At 42.8% G+C, this 15,698-nt stretch overlaps 1 protein-coding gene across 7 annotated transcripts in view; it reads left to right on the top strand.

Annotated features, from left to right (window-relative positions):
* LOC115169671 (histone-lysine N-methyltransferase 2C) overlaps nt 1-15,698 on the top strand; it is a 128,270-nt gene that overhangs the window by 98,254 nt on the left and 14,318 nt on the right. For 5 of the 7 annotated variants that reach the window (XM_029725543.1, XM_029725544.1, XM_029725538.1 and 2 more), the window contains 11 exons: nt 5,686-5,850; nt 6,437-6,566; nt 6,799-6,946; nt 7,464-7,651; nt 7,862-8,001; nt 8,334-8,673; nt 10,340-10,479; nt 11,715-11,840; nt 12,018-12,572; nt 12,804-13,413; nt 13,679-13,815. In XM_029725543.1, the coding sequence (XP_029581403.1) occupies nt 5,686-5,850; nt 6,437-6,566; nt 6,799-6,946; nt 7,464-7,651; nt 7,862-8,001; nt 8,334-8,673; nt 10,340-10,479; nt 11,715-11,840; nt 12,018-12,572; nt 12,804-13,413; nt 13,679-13,815 (2,679 nt within the window). The remainder of the gene's footprint in view (nt 1-5,685; nt 5,851-6,436; nt 6,567-6,798; nt 6,947-7,463; nt 7,652-7,861; nt 8,002-8,333; nt 8,674-10,339; nt 10,480-11,714; nt 11,841-12,017; nt 12,573-12,803; nt 13,414-13,678; nt 13,816-15,698) is intronic. The other 2 variants (XM_029725542.1, XM_029725540.1) reach the window with 2 other exon arrangements.

Genomic DNA, 15,698 nt, shown 5'->3' with positions numbered 1-15,698 from the left:
AAACAAATTGTCGTTGAATACTGGGTGCTGCTACACTGTGTGCATCTCATTGATAAATGAGACTTAAATAATAATGTTCTTCTTACCAAAGGTTATTATAAAACCGTCAACCAGCTCTTTAGAGTTACAATTTACTCGGTGCTTTGTCAAAGTTAAATTACTGTCATTTTGATAAGTAATTGCTGTCACGGTTTTATTCCCATGTGGGAAGAATAATTGTAGAAAATGAATTTAATGGGAAATCTAGGCTTTCAAAACACACTTCAATTAGAAATACCCGATAATCGCTGTAAACCATAAACAAGGACAAATTACACAGACTTCCAACTAAACATATAGCCACCACAGCAGAGTTGAAACCGTGAATAATACCTCAGGCATGTTAATTGGAGTGGTGCTATTTGTGTTCATATATCTGAGGTAATTATGGAATTTTGCAGGGAGTTTTACACCACTAGAGAACATTCCTCTCACTTCACAGACAGTGCCTTCATAAAGTATTCATACTCCTTGACTTATTCCACATTTTGTTGTTGCAGCCTGAAATTAAAATGTATGAAATCTATTTTTTTACTCACCTATCTACACACAATACCCCATAATGAAAAAAACATGTTTTTAAACATTTTTGCAAATTTGTTGAAAATTGAATAATACAGATATCTAATTTACATAAGTATTCACAACCCTGAGTCATTACATGTTAGAATCACCATTGGCAGCGATTACAACTGAGTCTTTCTGTGTACATCTCTCTAAGAGCTTTGCAAACCTGGATTGTACAATATTTGCACATTATTCTTTTTAAAATTCTTCAAGCTCTATCAAGTTGGTTGTTCATCATTACTAGAAAGCCATTTTCAAGTCTTACCATAGAGTTTCAAGCCGATCTGAGTCAATTATTTTTATCCTAAACATGTCCCTAGTCCTTGCCGATGACAATTATACCCATAACATGATGCTTGAAAGTGTGAAAAGTGGTAATCTGTGAGGTGTTGTTGGATTTGCCCCAAGCATAACGCTTTGTATTCAGGAGATAAAGTTAATTTCTTTGCCACATTTTTGGCAGATTTACTTAAGTGCCTTATTGCAAACAGGATGAATGTTTTGGAATATTTTTATTCTGTACAGGCTTCTTTCACTCTCATTTAGGTTAGCATTGTGGAGTAACTAATGTTGATCCATCCTCAGTTTTCTCCTTTCACAGCCATTAAACTCTAACTGTTTTAAAGTCACCATTAGCCTCATGGTGAAATCCCTGACTGGTTTCCTTCCTCTCCGACAACGGAGTTAGGAAGGACACCTACAGTTGAAGTCGGAAGTTTACATACACCTTAGCCAAGTACATTTAAACTCAGTTTTTCACAATTCCTGACATTAAATCGTAGTTAAAAATTCTCTGTCTTAGGTCAGTTAGGATCAACACTTTATTTTAAGAATGTGAAATGTCAGAATAGTAGAGAATTATTTATTTCAGCTTTTATTTCTTTCATCACATTCCCAGTGGGTCAGAAGTTTGCATTGCCTTTAAATTGTTTGACTTGGGTCAAACGTTTTGGGTAGCCTTCCACAAGCTTCCCACAATAAATTGGGTGAATTTTGGCCCATTCCTCCTGACAGAGCTGGTGTAACTGAGTCAGGTTTGTAGTTCTCATTGCTCGCACACGCTTTTTCAGTTCTGCCCACAACTTTTCTATAGGATTGAGGTCAGGGCTTTGTGATGGCCACTCCAAAACCTTGACTTTGTTGTCCTTAAACCATTTTGGAAGTATGCTTGGGGTCATTGTCCATTTGGAAGACCCATTTGCGACCAAGCTTTAACTTCCTGAATGATGTCTTGAGATGTTGCTTCAATATATCCACATCATTTTCCTTCCTCATGAAGCCATCCATTTTTTGCAAAGCACCCCCACAACATGATGCTGCACCCCCGTGCTTCACGGTTGGGATGGTGTTCTTCAGCTTGCAAGCATCCCCCTTTTTTCTCCAAACATAACGATGGTCCTTATTGCCAAACAGTTCTATTTTTGTTTCATCAGACCAGAGGACATTTCTCCAAAAAGTATGATCTTTGTCCCCACGTGCAGTTGCAAACCATAGTCTGGCTTTTTTTATGGCGGTTTTGGAGCAGTGGCTTTTTCCTTGCTGCGCGGCCTGTCAGGTTATGTCGATATAGGACCCGTTTTACTGTGGATATAGATACTTTTGCACCTGTTTCCTCCAGCATCTTCACAAGGTCCTTTTGCTTTGTTCTGGGATTGATTTGCACTTTTCGCACCAAAGTACATTCATCTCTAGGAGACAGAACGCGTTTCCTTACTGAGCGTTATGATGGCTGCATGGCCCAATGGTATTGATACTTGCATACTATTGTTTTGTACAGATGAACGTGGTACCTTCAGGCGTTTGGAAGTTGCTCCCAAGGATGAACCAGACTTGTGGAGGTCTATAAAAAAAATATCTGAGGTATTGGCTGATTTCTTTTGATTTTCCCATGATGTCAAGCAAAGAGGCACTGAGATTGAAGGTAGGCCTTGAAATACATCCACAGGTACACCTCCAATTGACTCAAATAATGTCAATTAGCCTATCAAAAGCTTCTAAAGCCATGACATGTTTTTCTGGAATTTTCCAAGCTGTTTAAAGGCTACAGTCAACTTAGTGTATGTAAACTTCTGACCCACTGGAATTGTGATACAGTGAAATAATCTGTCTGTAAACAATTGTTGGAAAAATTACTTGTCATGCACAAAGTAGATGTCCTAACCGACTGCCAAAACTATAGTTTGTTAACAAGATATTTCTGGAGTGGTTGAAAAATGAGTTTTAATGACTCCAACCTAAGTGTATGTAAACTTCTGACTTCAACTGTATATTTTTGTAGTGTATTGATACACCATCCAAAGTGTACTTAATAACTTCACCATGCTTAAAGGGATATGTTATATTCAATTGCATAAAGGTTTAAGGAAATACAGGCAGGCACCACCTTACTACAAGACAAAACAGCTCACTCAATCAATCCTGCTGGTCTTGTAGGTATAAAAGCAAAGCTTGCTTTCAAATAATAATTAAAAAGTGCTTGAAAAGGTAATGGGATGGGATAATGTCTTAGTGTGGTGTGTGAAGAATCCAATACAGTAGAAATCACATTATGGTGGAAGCACATCCTCTAAGAGTATGACTTACATGTATGCTGTTAGAGAAGGTTTGAATCCTAAGCAACCTGCCTACACATTGTTTGAAGTACAATAGACCAACAATGCATGGACCTTAATGGCACAGCGGGTGTGTTTGCATAACTGCAAGTGTTGCCTGTTTAAACTCTGGTCTGCTGCCCTCTAAAATCAGTTTTGAACTAACTGGATTGCTACAGTCTTACATTGCTTTGAATGGGAAGTCATATTTTACCAAATTTTAACTAAGTTTGACTTTGAAGATCTTAGCTCAGCCTCTGAATTTTATAGTCTTAACTTCTTGTTTCTAGCCTTAAGGGTTACGGAGTTATGCAACGCTATACAGTACCGGTCAAAAGTTTTACAACACCTACTCATTCAAGGATTTCTCTTTATTTGTACTATTTTCTATATTGTAGAATAGTAGTGAAGACATAAAAAATATGAAATAACACCTATGGAATTATGTAGTAATAAATCAAAATATATTTTATATTTGAGATTCTTCAAATAGCCACCCTTTGCCTTGATGACAGCTTTACACACTTTTGGCATTCTCTCAACCAGCTTCACCTGGAATGCTTGAAGGAGTTCCCACATATGCTGAGCACTTGTTGGCTGCTTTTCCTTCGCTCTGCGGTCCAACTCATCCCAAACCATCTCAATTTGGTTGAAGTCTGGGGAGTGTGGAGGCCAGGACATCTGATACAACACTCCATCACTCTCCTTATTGGTCAAATAGTCCTTACACAGCCTAGAGGTGTATTGAGTCATTGTCCTGTTGAAAAACAAACAAGTCCCATTAAGCCCAAACAAGATGGGATAACGTATCGCTGCAGAATGCTGTTGTAGCCATGCTGGTTAAGTGTGCCTTGAATTCTAAATAAATCACAGACCGTGTCACCAGTAAAGAACCCCCACACCATAACTCCTCCTCCTCCATGCTTTACGGTGGGAACCACACATGCAGAGATCATCCGTTTACCCACACCGCGTCTCACAAAGACATGGCGGTTGTAACCAAAAATATCAAATTTGCAAAAGTATATCAAATGATGCAAAAGTACAAATTTGCACCGTTCTAATGTCCATTTCTTGTGTTTCTTGGCCCAAGCAAGTCTCTTCTTCTTATTGGTGTCCTTCAGTAGTGGTTTCTTTGCAGCAATTCGACCATGAAGGACTGAATTACGCAGTCTCCCCTGAACAGTTGATTTTGAGATGTGTCTGTTACTTGAACTCTGAAGCATTTATTTGTGCTGCAATTTCTGAGGCTGGTAACTCTAATGAACTTATCCTCTGCAGCAGAGGTAACTCTGGGCCTTCCATTCCTGTTGCCGTCCTCATGAGAGCCAGTTTCATCATAGCGCTTGATGGTTTTAGCAACTGCACTTGAAGAAACTTAAAATGTTCCATATTGACTGACCTTCATGTCTTAAAGTAATGATGGAATGTTGTTTCTCTTTGCTTATTTGAGCTGTTCTTGCCATAATATGGACTTGGTCTTTTACCAAATAGGGCTATCTTCTGTATACCACACCTACCTTGTCACAACACAACTGATTGGCTCAAATGCATTAAGAAGGAAAGATATTCCACAAATTAACTTTTAAGAGTGGCACACTCATGAAGCTGGTTGAGAGAATGCCTAGAGTGTGCAAAACTGTCATCAAGGCAAAGGGTGGCTATTTGAAGAATAGATTTTGATTTAACACTTTTTTTTGTTACTACATGATTCCGTATGTGTTATTTAATAGTATTGATGTCTTCACTATTATTCTATAGTGTAGAAAAGTGTAAAAATAAAGAAAAATCCTTGAATGAGTAGATTTTCTAAAACCTTTCACCGTTAGTGTACATTGGTTGTCAGGGAGGTTGCCCACCACTGCAAAGTAGATATGGGCTAGTCTAATGGTAATTTTATGGTCCCTGCAGTCTCGTTTTTGTCCAACGCCTAGATCTTGAGTTAGGTCGCAGCAAGACATTTTATTTTTTTCCTAATGCTAGGGACAATGTTAAAAATCCAATGTGGTTCTCTGAATGGCTCATGATGAGAGGCAGGGAGTGTGTTGTGTACCTCCAGTCAAGTTGATTTGCAAAGTTTCATCGACACTAATGTAATATTTGCTTAGATATGAATGTAAAATTTAAAATTCAACCAATCTCAACTATTGTCGTGACTATAATCATCATTAGCTCATTCAACCCCTCTCCTTTCCCCTGGCTGAAAGGCTTCCCCAGGTTGTTGCTGTAAATGAAAATGTTTTGTGTTTTATTAGGTGCCAAACAGAAAAAAAAGAACTGAAACAGGGAGGGACTATCTGGATGTGATCCAATAAAAAATATTTTTAAAAACGTTCATTTTTTGTTTCAAGAAGTTTAGCTACAGTGTGCTCTACTGAATGCAAACCGTGTAATGTAAGGATTAAGTAAATAAATAGTTACACCTCATGTCTCTTCCTCCTCCCTTTTTCTCCCCTCTTTCCATTCCTCTCTCTCTTTCCTCCTACAGCAGCTGTCCCTTCTGCCCCTCATAGAGCCCCTGATAGGTGTGAACTTTGCCCACTTCGCCCCCTATGGCAGTGGCCAGCTCAACGGGGAGAACCATCTGTCTGGGACCTTCGGTAGCGCCGCTCTGGATGGAGTCTCAGACTACTATTCCCAGCTAGCCTACAAGGTGAGGCCTCAGCTCCATCCACTAGGCGTGGGCGGTATACCCTATATACCGTATACCGGGGTATTTGGAAAAAGCCACTGGATGTTTTTTCAATACCGTTGAAACTATTACATTTGTAGCTACTTTTTAAGTATGGGATTTTATATGTACTTGTTAGCATCGCTAACCTTCCGATTACAGAGTATAAGTGGGGTTTGAAAACAGCGCCGGTATTACAGAATATCCCGGTATGGCACAAGGTAGGTATGAAGATATGACAGTCTGGATACTGCCCAAGCCTACCAACCGAAGTTAAATCTTTTCATCTTAATTTAAAATACCACTCTCGTTTTTGTATTCAACTGGACTTTGAATGAGCTAAGGGGAGATGGAGTGATCCTACGCAAACATGTACTGCATACTGTACGTGCTGAAGGCGGTGGCACTACCCACTAGACCAGCCCCAGGCACAGGTTTTATTAATATGTAGTTAAAGGGTGCCTTTTTGAAGCAGTGATTTGTGGTAGCACGAGACCACTCTGCGATATCCTAGATCCCTCCCTGTTGTAGTATGGTGACATGTATTCCTTGGGTTGTTCATTCAAAGCAGAACAATCTGAGCAACCCACCCACCCCGCCGGCTTCCCTTCCTCCGACTCCTCCACCTGTGAACCGACAGAAGATGATCAATGGCTTTGCCACTACAGAAGAACTGGCCAGCAAAGCTGCTGCTATGGGTGAGTACTGGGACAGGGATGACTAGGGTTTAATGGCATATTCCTGTGTTGCTCATATATAGTGTCATGCTGTGTATTTCTGTTAGGACCCTAGACAAAGCATTCCTAGAGCAGGCATTCCCGTAGACATAAAGCCTAACTCCTAGAACAAACATTTGGCATTAATGTCAAGGGATTCTATTTCTATGGTTAGGACCAATCTGAATGTCTCATTCATATGTTCCTCTTCAAGTGTCTAAAGGTCTCGTCCCCAAGCCGCTCCACGTTCCATTCAGGACCGAGGAGGACCTGCTGGCCCGGGCCATCGCTCAGGGACCTAAAACTGTGGACGTGCCAGCCTCCCTCCCCACACCCCCTCACAACAACCAGGAGGAACTCAGGTAAGGAATGCCTGTCATTGTGAATACACTATATTCTGTAAATACTTGACCACAAAATGATTTTCCCTACTGGGACAATAAAGATTCAATTGAATTGCACTTCATAGACAGTAGACACAAATTGTATACTGGTATTTGTCTAAAAACATGCATTATCCTCTATCTGGGTACTCAGACTAAAGCTGTAGATACATGTATGTGAATCAAGCTTTCACAGATTCCACAACAATTTCTACACAATGTTCTCACCTTAGGGAAGCCTCAAGACAATTTACAGTTGTGAATGCAATGATATTTTTGTGAAAATAGGTTATTCGTCAAACATGCATTTTCCTTTATCTGGGTACTCCGGCTAGGCTGTAGATATACCAAACAAGCTTTCAGACTCCAAAACAATTTCTTCACAGTGTTCTCAGTTTAGGAAATCCCGATGAAGACAATTTAGAATTGTGAATGCAATGATTTTTGTGTAAATCCTAACAAACTTTTATCTCAACCCCCTTCCTCTCTGTCACAGCAACAGGCTGGGACAAGAGCATTGTAAGGATCGGGACACACCAGACAGTTTCGTCCCGTCCTCGTCTCCTGAAAGTGTGGTTGGCATGGAGATCAGCCGCTACCCAAACCTGTCATTGGTGAAGCAGGAGCCTCGGTCCCCCTGTCTCTCCCCCGTCCTCCCCATGCTTCCTGCACCATGGGGGAAAGGTAAAATGTTTTGGTCATTTGTTTAAACTGTAAACAGAGATATGTGCCTTTCTAACTACTATACGTACTCCATCATCAATCAGGTTATTTATAAAGCCCTGTTTACATTACTTTGTCACAAACTGCTTTACAGTATCAATGACAGGACTAAATATTAATGAAATATCCTTTCAAATATTTTTCCGGATGTGTCTATTACTTTTCCTGTAGGGTTAGAGGTTAGGCTGAAGACTGAGCTCAAGACGGAGCCTTCTGGGATGTTCTTCGGCTCCCATTTTGGCCCAGCATCTAACGACACTAAGCCAGGCCTGGTGTCTGTAGCCATCACCCTGAGACCAGCTGCCGCAGAGGTCAGGGTTCTGTTCTGTTGGCTTCACTTCCTCCTGCTCTCAGAGAATGTCACCATGGGGGGAAATGGTTTAGATCCTTTTATTTTTATTTAACCGCTTAAACAATGTAGTTCGAAGTAGTTTTATTCCCCTTTTTTTCCTCTCAAATGCACCTCAGTCCTTACACTACTGTTTAGATATGTTAAGATTCAAATCTCACCAGGTTTAATTGTAGAAGCTGAAGCCAATTCTTTGTCTGCGAGTCATGCACTGCTCTCGATCTCTGCCATTGGCTTTTGACTGGCAATAGCCGTTACATACATTTTTACGACATTGTTTTTTCCCCCTCCCAGAACGTCACTGGTGTGGTAGCAGCCATCTCAGACCTGCTGTGTGTGAAGATCCCCAGCAGCTATGAGGTCAGCAGCCCCCCTGGCCCAGATAGGGGGCCCCTGGCCATGCTCAGCGGCCTGAGGGGGGGCCCCCAGGGAGATCTTGAGCACCGGCGGCTGGGCGCCCCAATGATATACCCGGGCCGTGGTGGTGCTGGGGACATGGGGGGCCCGCACCTTCAAGGAACCCCAGGCCAGCTCATTAGGTCCCGGGGAGGTGGAGGACCACAGCAGGGGATGATCATGCAACAACAGCAGGGACATCCGCAGCAGCACATCCGCTTCCATTCTGACGGACCAGGTGAGAGACTGGGCTACATCCCTGCACCTTATCGCCCCCTTATGTCCAAATACTGACATAACAGGGGAGATGTTGCTGCTCTTGTGAGCTCGTCTTGAAATGAGACACTGACGAAATTCATGTCCGTCCAGACCAGTTTGTTTTTGTTTTTTAGAATAATTTTTCTGATATGAATAATATAATATTGTTTTTTAAGCACGATGTCACTGCACCTAGAAGTGCACAAGACAACAGAGCCATCTCTATCTAATTGTTTTCCCACTCATCGTCCATCGGCATACTTAGCCTCTTTTAACAATGTTTACAAACTGTCCGTTTCTTCGTCCAGTGCATCATTACCCTTCTGTCTGCAGCCTAAATGCTGTGTGTGTCTGGCCCACCAGGAAGTGAAGGCTGTCCATATTGATCTCACACAACGATCCGCACAGCTAATAAAATTGACTAATCATCCTTCCTGGGCCCCGACCTCACTGGTGCGCGCACGCACGCACGCACGCACACACACACCTTTTTAGCGCTGCTGTCAAAGTGTCAGACCACGGGCCTAATGAATGTGGTCAGTTTGTCTAGAGCCGTAGACCACAAACAGCCAGATGAACAGGAAAGTGGACACCCCTGGTGTTAATTGTCTTGGCGGTCTTATAATTAGGAGCTGTTTATCTCCTGACCAGTTGTGTGGTTCATCTAAGACAATTAGCATCATGCCCATCTAAGGTCATAAAGTATGACGAGATGCTATCTCAAATGTTATGACGAGCTGCCTTCTCAAATGTTATGACGAGCTGCCTTCTCAAATGTTATGACGAGCTGCCTTCTCAAATGTTATGACGAGCTGCCTTCTCAAATGTTATGACGAGCTGCCTTCTCAAATGTTATGACGAACTGCCTTCTCAAATGTTATGACGAGCTGCCTTCTCAAATGTTTTTAAAAAATCAGGCGCTTAAAATGTATAGCTTGTCCAAAATAAGACCGCAGCAGAGCGCCCCTCATTTATTTGAAGTAATAAACCTATTCCTTTTGTGCAGTAAGAGAAACAAATATATAAATACAACAAAAGATCCCTGAAATGTTCCATACGCGCAAAAAGCTTATTTCTTTCAAATTTTGTACATAAATTACATCACTGTTAGTGAGCATTTCTCCTTTGCCAAGATAATCCATCCACCTGACAGGTGTGGCATATCAAGAAGCTGATTAAACAGCGTGATCATTACACAGGTGCCCCTTGTGCTGTGGACAATGAAAGACCACTCTAAAATGTGCAATTTTGTCACATAACACAATGCCACAGATGTCTCAAGTTTTGAGGGAGCGTGCAATTGGCATGCTGACTGCAGGAATGCCCACCAGAGCTCTTGAATGCAAAGAAATACCGTGAACAGATCCATAGCCCATTTGTTTTTATGGTATCTGTGACCAACAGATGCATATCTGTATTCCCAGTCATGTGAAATCCATAGATTAGGGCCTAATTAATTTATTTAAATTGAATGATTTCCTCATATGAACTGTAACCCAGTAAAATCTTTGAAATTGTTGCGTGTTGCGTTTGTTTTTATTCAGTATAATAGAGCTGAGCAAAGCCATGCTGTGCTGCTCTGGCCTGTTCAAGCATCTACTGTTGTAGGAGCTGTGTCTTATTTGAGTACTGTTGCTGTGTGTCAGGTCCAGCTGCAGTCAGAGGCACCCATCAGAAAGCCCCCGGCAGCCCAGGCTCCAAGCCCCAGTGGTGCTGTCACTGCAAGGTGGTGGTGCTGGGAAATGGAGTCTGCAAGTCCATCAAAGACCTTCCAGTGCACAAACAGGTAACGTACGGCCAGCGCTTTCATGTGGTCAAGTTGTGCTACGTGTTTATCACGCTGAACTCCATACATTGCAAAGACGGTTGTCTATTGCGATACATAGAAACATCAATCTTGTGGCGGTCCACATTAGATAATCTTATCTATATCAATCTAATGGTCCACATGATCTGTCAAAATAGATCATTTGATCAATTACCTTGTTGGATCTTGCCCAATCAAGCTATGATCTACATGAATTGGTTAACTATCTTCTTGGCCAACCCAGTAAAAGCTCTCCTCTCCACCAGTCAGCCATGGATTACTGTTGCGTTAGTCTGTCTCCCCCCCCCAGGGGGCAGGAGAGCACAGACAGGTCATGACTAGAGGCTCAGACCTCACTTCAAACGTTAGATTAATCCACATTATGCCCTTAGGCACACACACACACACACACACACACACACACACGAGCATGAATGCAAACAGACACACACACATCCAAGAACATTATGTCCATACACACACACGTACTGTAGAGCCTCTAATTATGCTAATCCCACCCCCCCCCATTGTAGTGAAATCTATCTCAGTGCAATTAGTGGGTTAAGCGGTAGCATGCCCTTAGACTGCAGTCTGGGGAGCTCACAAATGGTTAAACCCTGATTCATCTGAATATTGGAGCTGTTTGATGATTTAATAAGCCCTTTTAGTATCGATAATGGTTTATGTATAGGAATTGATTTGACCTTTTGATGTCTCACTTTGATTATGAGCTTAAAGGAATAGTTTGGGATTTTGGCAATGAGGTCCTTTATCTACTTCCCCAGTCAGATGAACCTGTAGATACCATCTTTATATCTGCGTTCAGTTTGAAGGAAGTTGCTAACTTGCATTAGCGTAATTGCTAACTAGTGTTAGCTGAATGACTGGAAGTCTATGGTAACAGCTAGCATGCTAGTTGTTCCTGTTGACTTCCATTCATTGTGCTAATGCAAGATAACAATTGCTCGTGAAACTAAGTCTAATTTCCTTCATACTAGACGCAGATACATAAAAATGGTATCCACAAGTTCATCTGACGCTGGGGAGGTAGGCTAGATAAAGGGTTTCATTGCCAAAATCCCAAACTATCCCTTTCTTTCTACAATTGTAAAGTAGCTTTGTGTCCTTGAAATGTGGATAAATATAATGGATTATTATTATCTCATTCTCTCTTCCTCACGCCATCTCCTGACATGCCTTTCTTCTCTCTTCAGGAACAGGAAGGTCTGTTGCGTTCCGAGGGGAACTTGGTATTCTGCAGCCACAGCTGCTTCCTCCTCTACTCTGCCTCCACCTCCTCCTCTTCCTCCTCACAGGCCAGAAATACTACAGATACTAAGGTTTGTGTTTCTATTGATTCCCGGAGGCAATTTATTTTTGACTTTCTTGACCAGTGTAGGTATTCTGTATACAGTACTTGTTGTATCCTGTTTTTCTACCGGTGTGTCAAATATAAATGGTCAACTTTTATTATTTGCTGCAGGACATTAAATTATTGTCATTCATGTCTTCTGCAGGACTCTGTGGCCCTCCTGTGTCCAGACTCAGACCATAAAGAGAGCCTCTCTAAAGCCCACCACCAGTACAGCAACAACATGTCCTCTCTGGATGTCCACTGTCTGGCCCAGCTCCAGCCCAAGCAGTCCCCTCCCTCTACTCCACCCATTCCCTTCCCCCCAGCCAGCGACACCCCTAAGATCCCTAAGACAGATGCCAAGTCAGACACCAAGTCAGACACCATCAAAGTGACTGTGAAACTGAAGGCGCGGGGCCCCAGGGCTCACCAGGAGGGCTGGCACCAGGGGAAGAGACACAAGGGTCTCCGCTGGAGGAAGTGGACAGTGCAGGTGGTGGTGCCCAGAGGAAGCTCCCAGCTCCCTGACGAGAACCAGATAGACGAGCTGTTGAGGAAGCTGGGAGCGTCTCTCCGCCCCGGGGCCAGTCTCAGGGACCAGCGCCGCTGCTGCTTCTGTCACCAACTGGGGGACGGGGTCACTGACGGCCCTGCCCGCCTCCTTAACCTGGACCTGGACGTGTGGGTGCACCTCAACTGTGCCCTGTGGTCCACCGAGGTAGGTAACCCAGAAGTTAAGCGAGGTGGTGGACTGGTAACCGCAAGGTTCATGTCCTCGATCGGGCGTTAAAAACATAAATAAATAAACAAGTGGGGTGGGGAACAGAACTGGCTAAAGGGGGGAAGACTGCTGGTTTCAGATCTTAACTGCCATACCAACCACTACAATTGTGACCCTTTTATTAAAGTTGTGTTGTGTATGTATTATTAACATTGTTCTGTTGTGCAGGTGTACGAGACGCAGGCAGGCGCCCTGATCAACGTGGAGCTTGCGCTGCGGCGGGGTTCAGCGGTTCGCTGTGCCTACTGCCAACAGATGGGCGCCACCAGCGGCTGCCACCGCCTGCGCTGCACCAACATCTACCACTTCACCTGCGCCCTGCAGGCACACTGTACCTTCTTCAAGGACAAGACCATGCTGTGCCACGCCCACAGGCCCAGAGGCTCTGGCTCCGCCCACGGTGGCTCTAGCCTCGTCCTGGAGCACGAGCTGCGCTGCTTCGCTGTGTTCCGCCGCGTCTACGTCCAGAGGGACGAGGTGAGGCAGATGGCCAGCGCCGTACAGCAGCCCGAGCTGGGCTACACCTTCAGAGTGGGCAGCTTGGTGCTCCACGCCGTGGGTCAGCTCACCCCGTCCCAGATGGCCGCCTTCCACTCGACCTCCGCTATCTTCCCCGTGGGCTACGAGGCCTGCCGCATCTACTGGAGCATGCGCCATGGCAACCGCCGCTGCCGCTACCTGTGCTCTGTGGAGGAGCGCGAGGAGCAGCCGGAGTTCCGCGTCCGCGTCATCGAGCAGGGGTACAAGGACCTGGTCCTCACTGACTCCACTGCCAAAGGTGGGCTGGGATAGATTTGTCTTAGGGCTCGTTTAGATTAGGCTTGTCTATTAAAGGTGGGCTAGCTAGATTGGTTTTATGACATGCTTAGATTTAGCCTTGTTAATGGCTGTAGCTTCTGCCATTCATGTATCTGGGTTGGCTTGGACTAGGCTTGTCTTGTTCAGTTTGCCTTTCAGATTCTCTTTTTCTCCAGTAAATGTGTTCTGTAGGAGTCCCTATAATATATTATGATCCATAACCCTGCTGTTTCCTGTCTTATCAGGAGTGTGGGATAAGGTCCTGGGACCAGTTGCTGACAAGAGGACTGAAATAGGAACTCTGAAACTCTTCCCTGTCTATCTGAAGGGAGAGGACCTGTTTGGACTCACCGTCTCTGCAGTCACCAAGATCACTGAATCGGTTTGTATCTGTTCTCTGTTGTATTATATACAAACAATTCTGATTTATACTAAATTATCAATGCTCAAATAATACTACAGTTGTCTATAGCTAGCTATTCAGATGAGCGACTCTTAAAATGCTCACACCATACTACACTGAACAAAAATGTAAACGCCACTTGTAAGTGTTGGTCCCATGTTTCATGAGCTGAAATACAATCATACAATCAAATTTTGTGCTCAAATTTGTTAAAATCCTGTTAGTGAGCATTTCTCCTTTGACCAGATAATCCATCCACCTGACAGGTGTGGCATATCAAGAAACTGATTAAACAGCATGATCATTACACATGTTCACCTTGTGCTGGGGACAATAAAAGGCAACTCTACAATGTACAATTTTGTCACACAACACAATGCCACAGGTGTCTCAAGTTTTGAGGGAGCGAGCAATTGGCATGCTGACTGCAGGAATATCCACCAGAGCTGTTGCCAGAGAATTGAATGTTATTTTCTCTACCATAAGCCCACTCCAACTTAGTTTTACAGAATTTTGCAGTATATCCAACCAGCCTTTCAACCGCAGACCACTTGCGTGGTGTCGTGTGGGCGAGCGGTTTGCTGATGTAAACAGAGTGCCCCATGGTGGCAGTAGGGTTATTGTATGGGCAGACCATAAGCTACAGACAACGAACCCAATTGCATTTTATCGATGGCAATTTGAATGTACACAGAAACCGTGACGAGATCCTGAGGCCCATTGTCGTGCCGTTCATCCGCCGCAATGACCTCACACGGTCACATGGATCTAGCCACAATTCCTGGAAGCTGAAAATGTCCAGGTTCTTCCATGGCCTGCTTACTCACCAGACATGTTTGGGATGCTCTGGATCGACTTGTACGACAGCATGTTCCAGTTCCCGCCAATATCCAGCATCACAGCCATTGAAGAGGAGTGGGACAACGTTCCACAATCAACAGCCTGATCAACTCTATGCGAAAGAGATGTTGCGTTACATGAAGCAAATGGTGGTTTACACCAGATACTGACTGGTGATCTGATCCATGCCCCTACCTTTTTTGTTTAGGTACCTGTGACCAACAGATGCATATATATATTGCCAGTCATGTGAAATCCATAGATTAGGGCCTAATAAATGTATTTCAATGTGATTATTTTCTTAAATGAACTCTAACTCAGTAAAATCTTTGAAATGTTTGCATTTTATATTTTTGTTCAGTATATATTGTAGACTAAAGGTCGACCGATTATGATTTTTCAACGCCGATACCGATTATTGGAGGACCAGAATATTCCGGTACCGATTAATCGGACTATTTTTATATATATATATATATAAATATATATAATATATATATAATAAAAGTGTTCATTGTTCATTCCAATATTGTTGTAATTGTCAAATATATATATTTGACAATTACAACAATATTGGAATGAACAATGAACACTTATTTTAACTTAATATAATACATAAATAAAATCAATTTAGTCTCAAATAAATAATGAAACATGTTCAATTTGTTTTAAATAATGCAAAAACACAGTGTTGGAGAAGTAAAAGTGCAATATCTGTCATATGAAAGCATATGAAAGCTGGTGGTTCAATATTCCCAGTTTAGGTATTTAGGTTGTAGTTATTATGGGAATTATGACGCGTTGACTATTTCTCTCTTTACCATTTGTTTTTCATATACAGTTGAAGTCTGAAGTTTACATACACTTAGGTTGGAGTCACTAAAACTCGTTTTTCAACCACTCCACAAATTTCTTGTTAACAAACTATCGTTTTGGCAAGTTGGTTAGCACATCTACTTTGTGCATGACAAGTCATTTTTCCAACAATTGTTTACAGACAGATTATTTCACTTATAATTCAC

The sequence above is a fragment of the Salmo trutta genome, chromosome 31, assembly GCF_901001165.1.
Source record: "Salmo trutta chromosome 31, fSalTru1.1, whole genome shotgun sequence".
Taxonomy (NCBI): Eukaryota; Metazoa; Chordata; class Actinopteri; order Salmoniformes; family Salmonidae; genus Salmo; species Salmo trutta.
The sequence above is the reverse complement of the archived record's forward strand: the minus strand, read 5'-3'. Positions and strand labels throughout refer to the sequence as shown.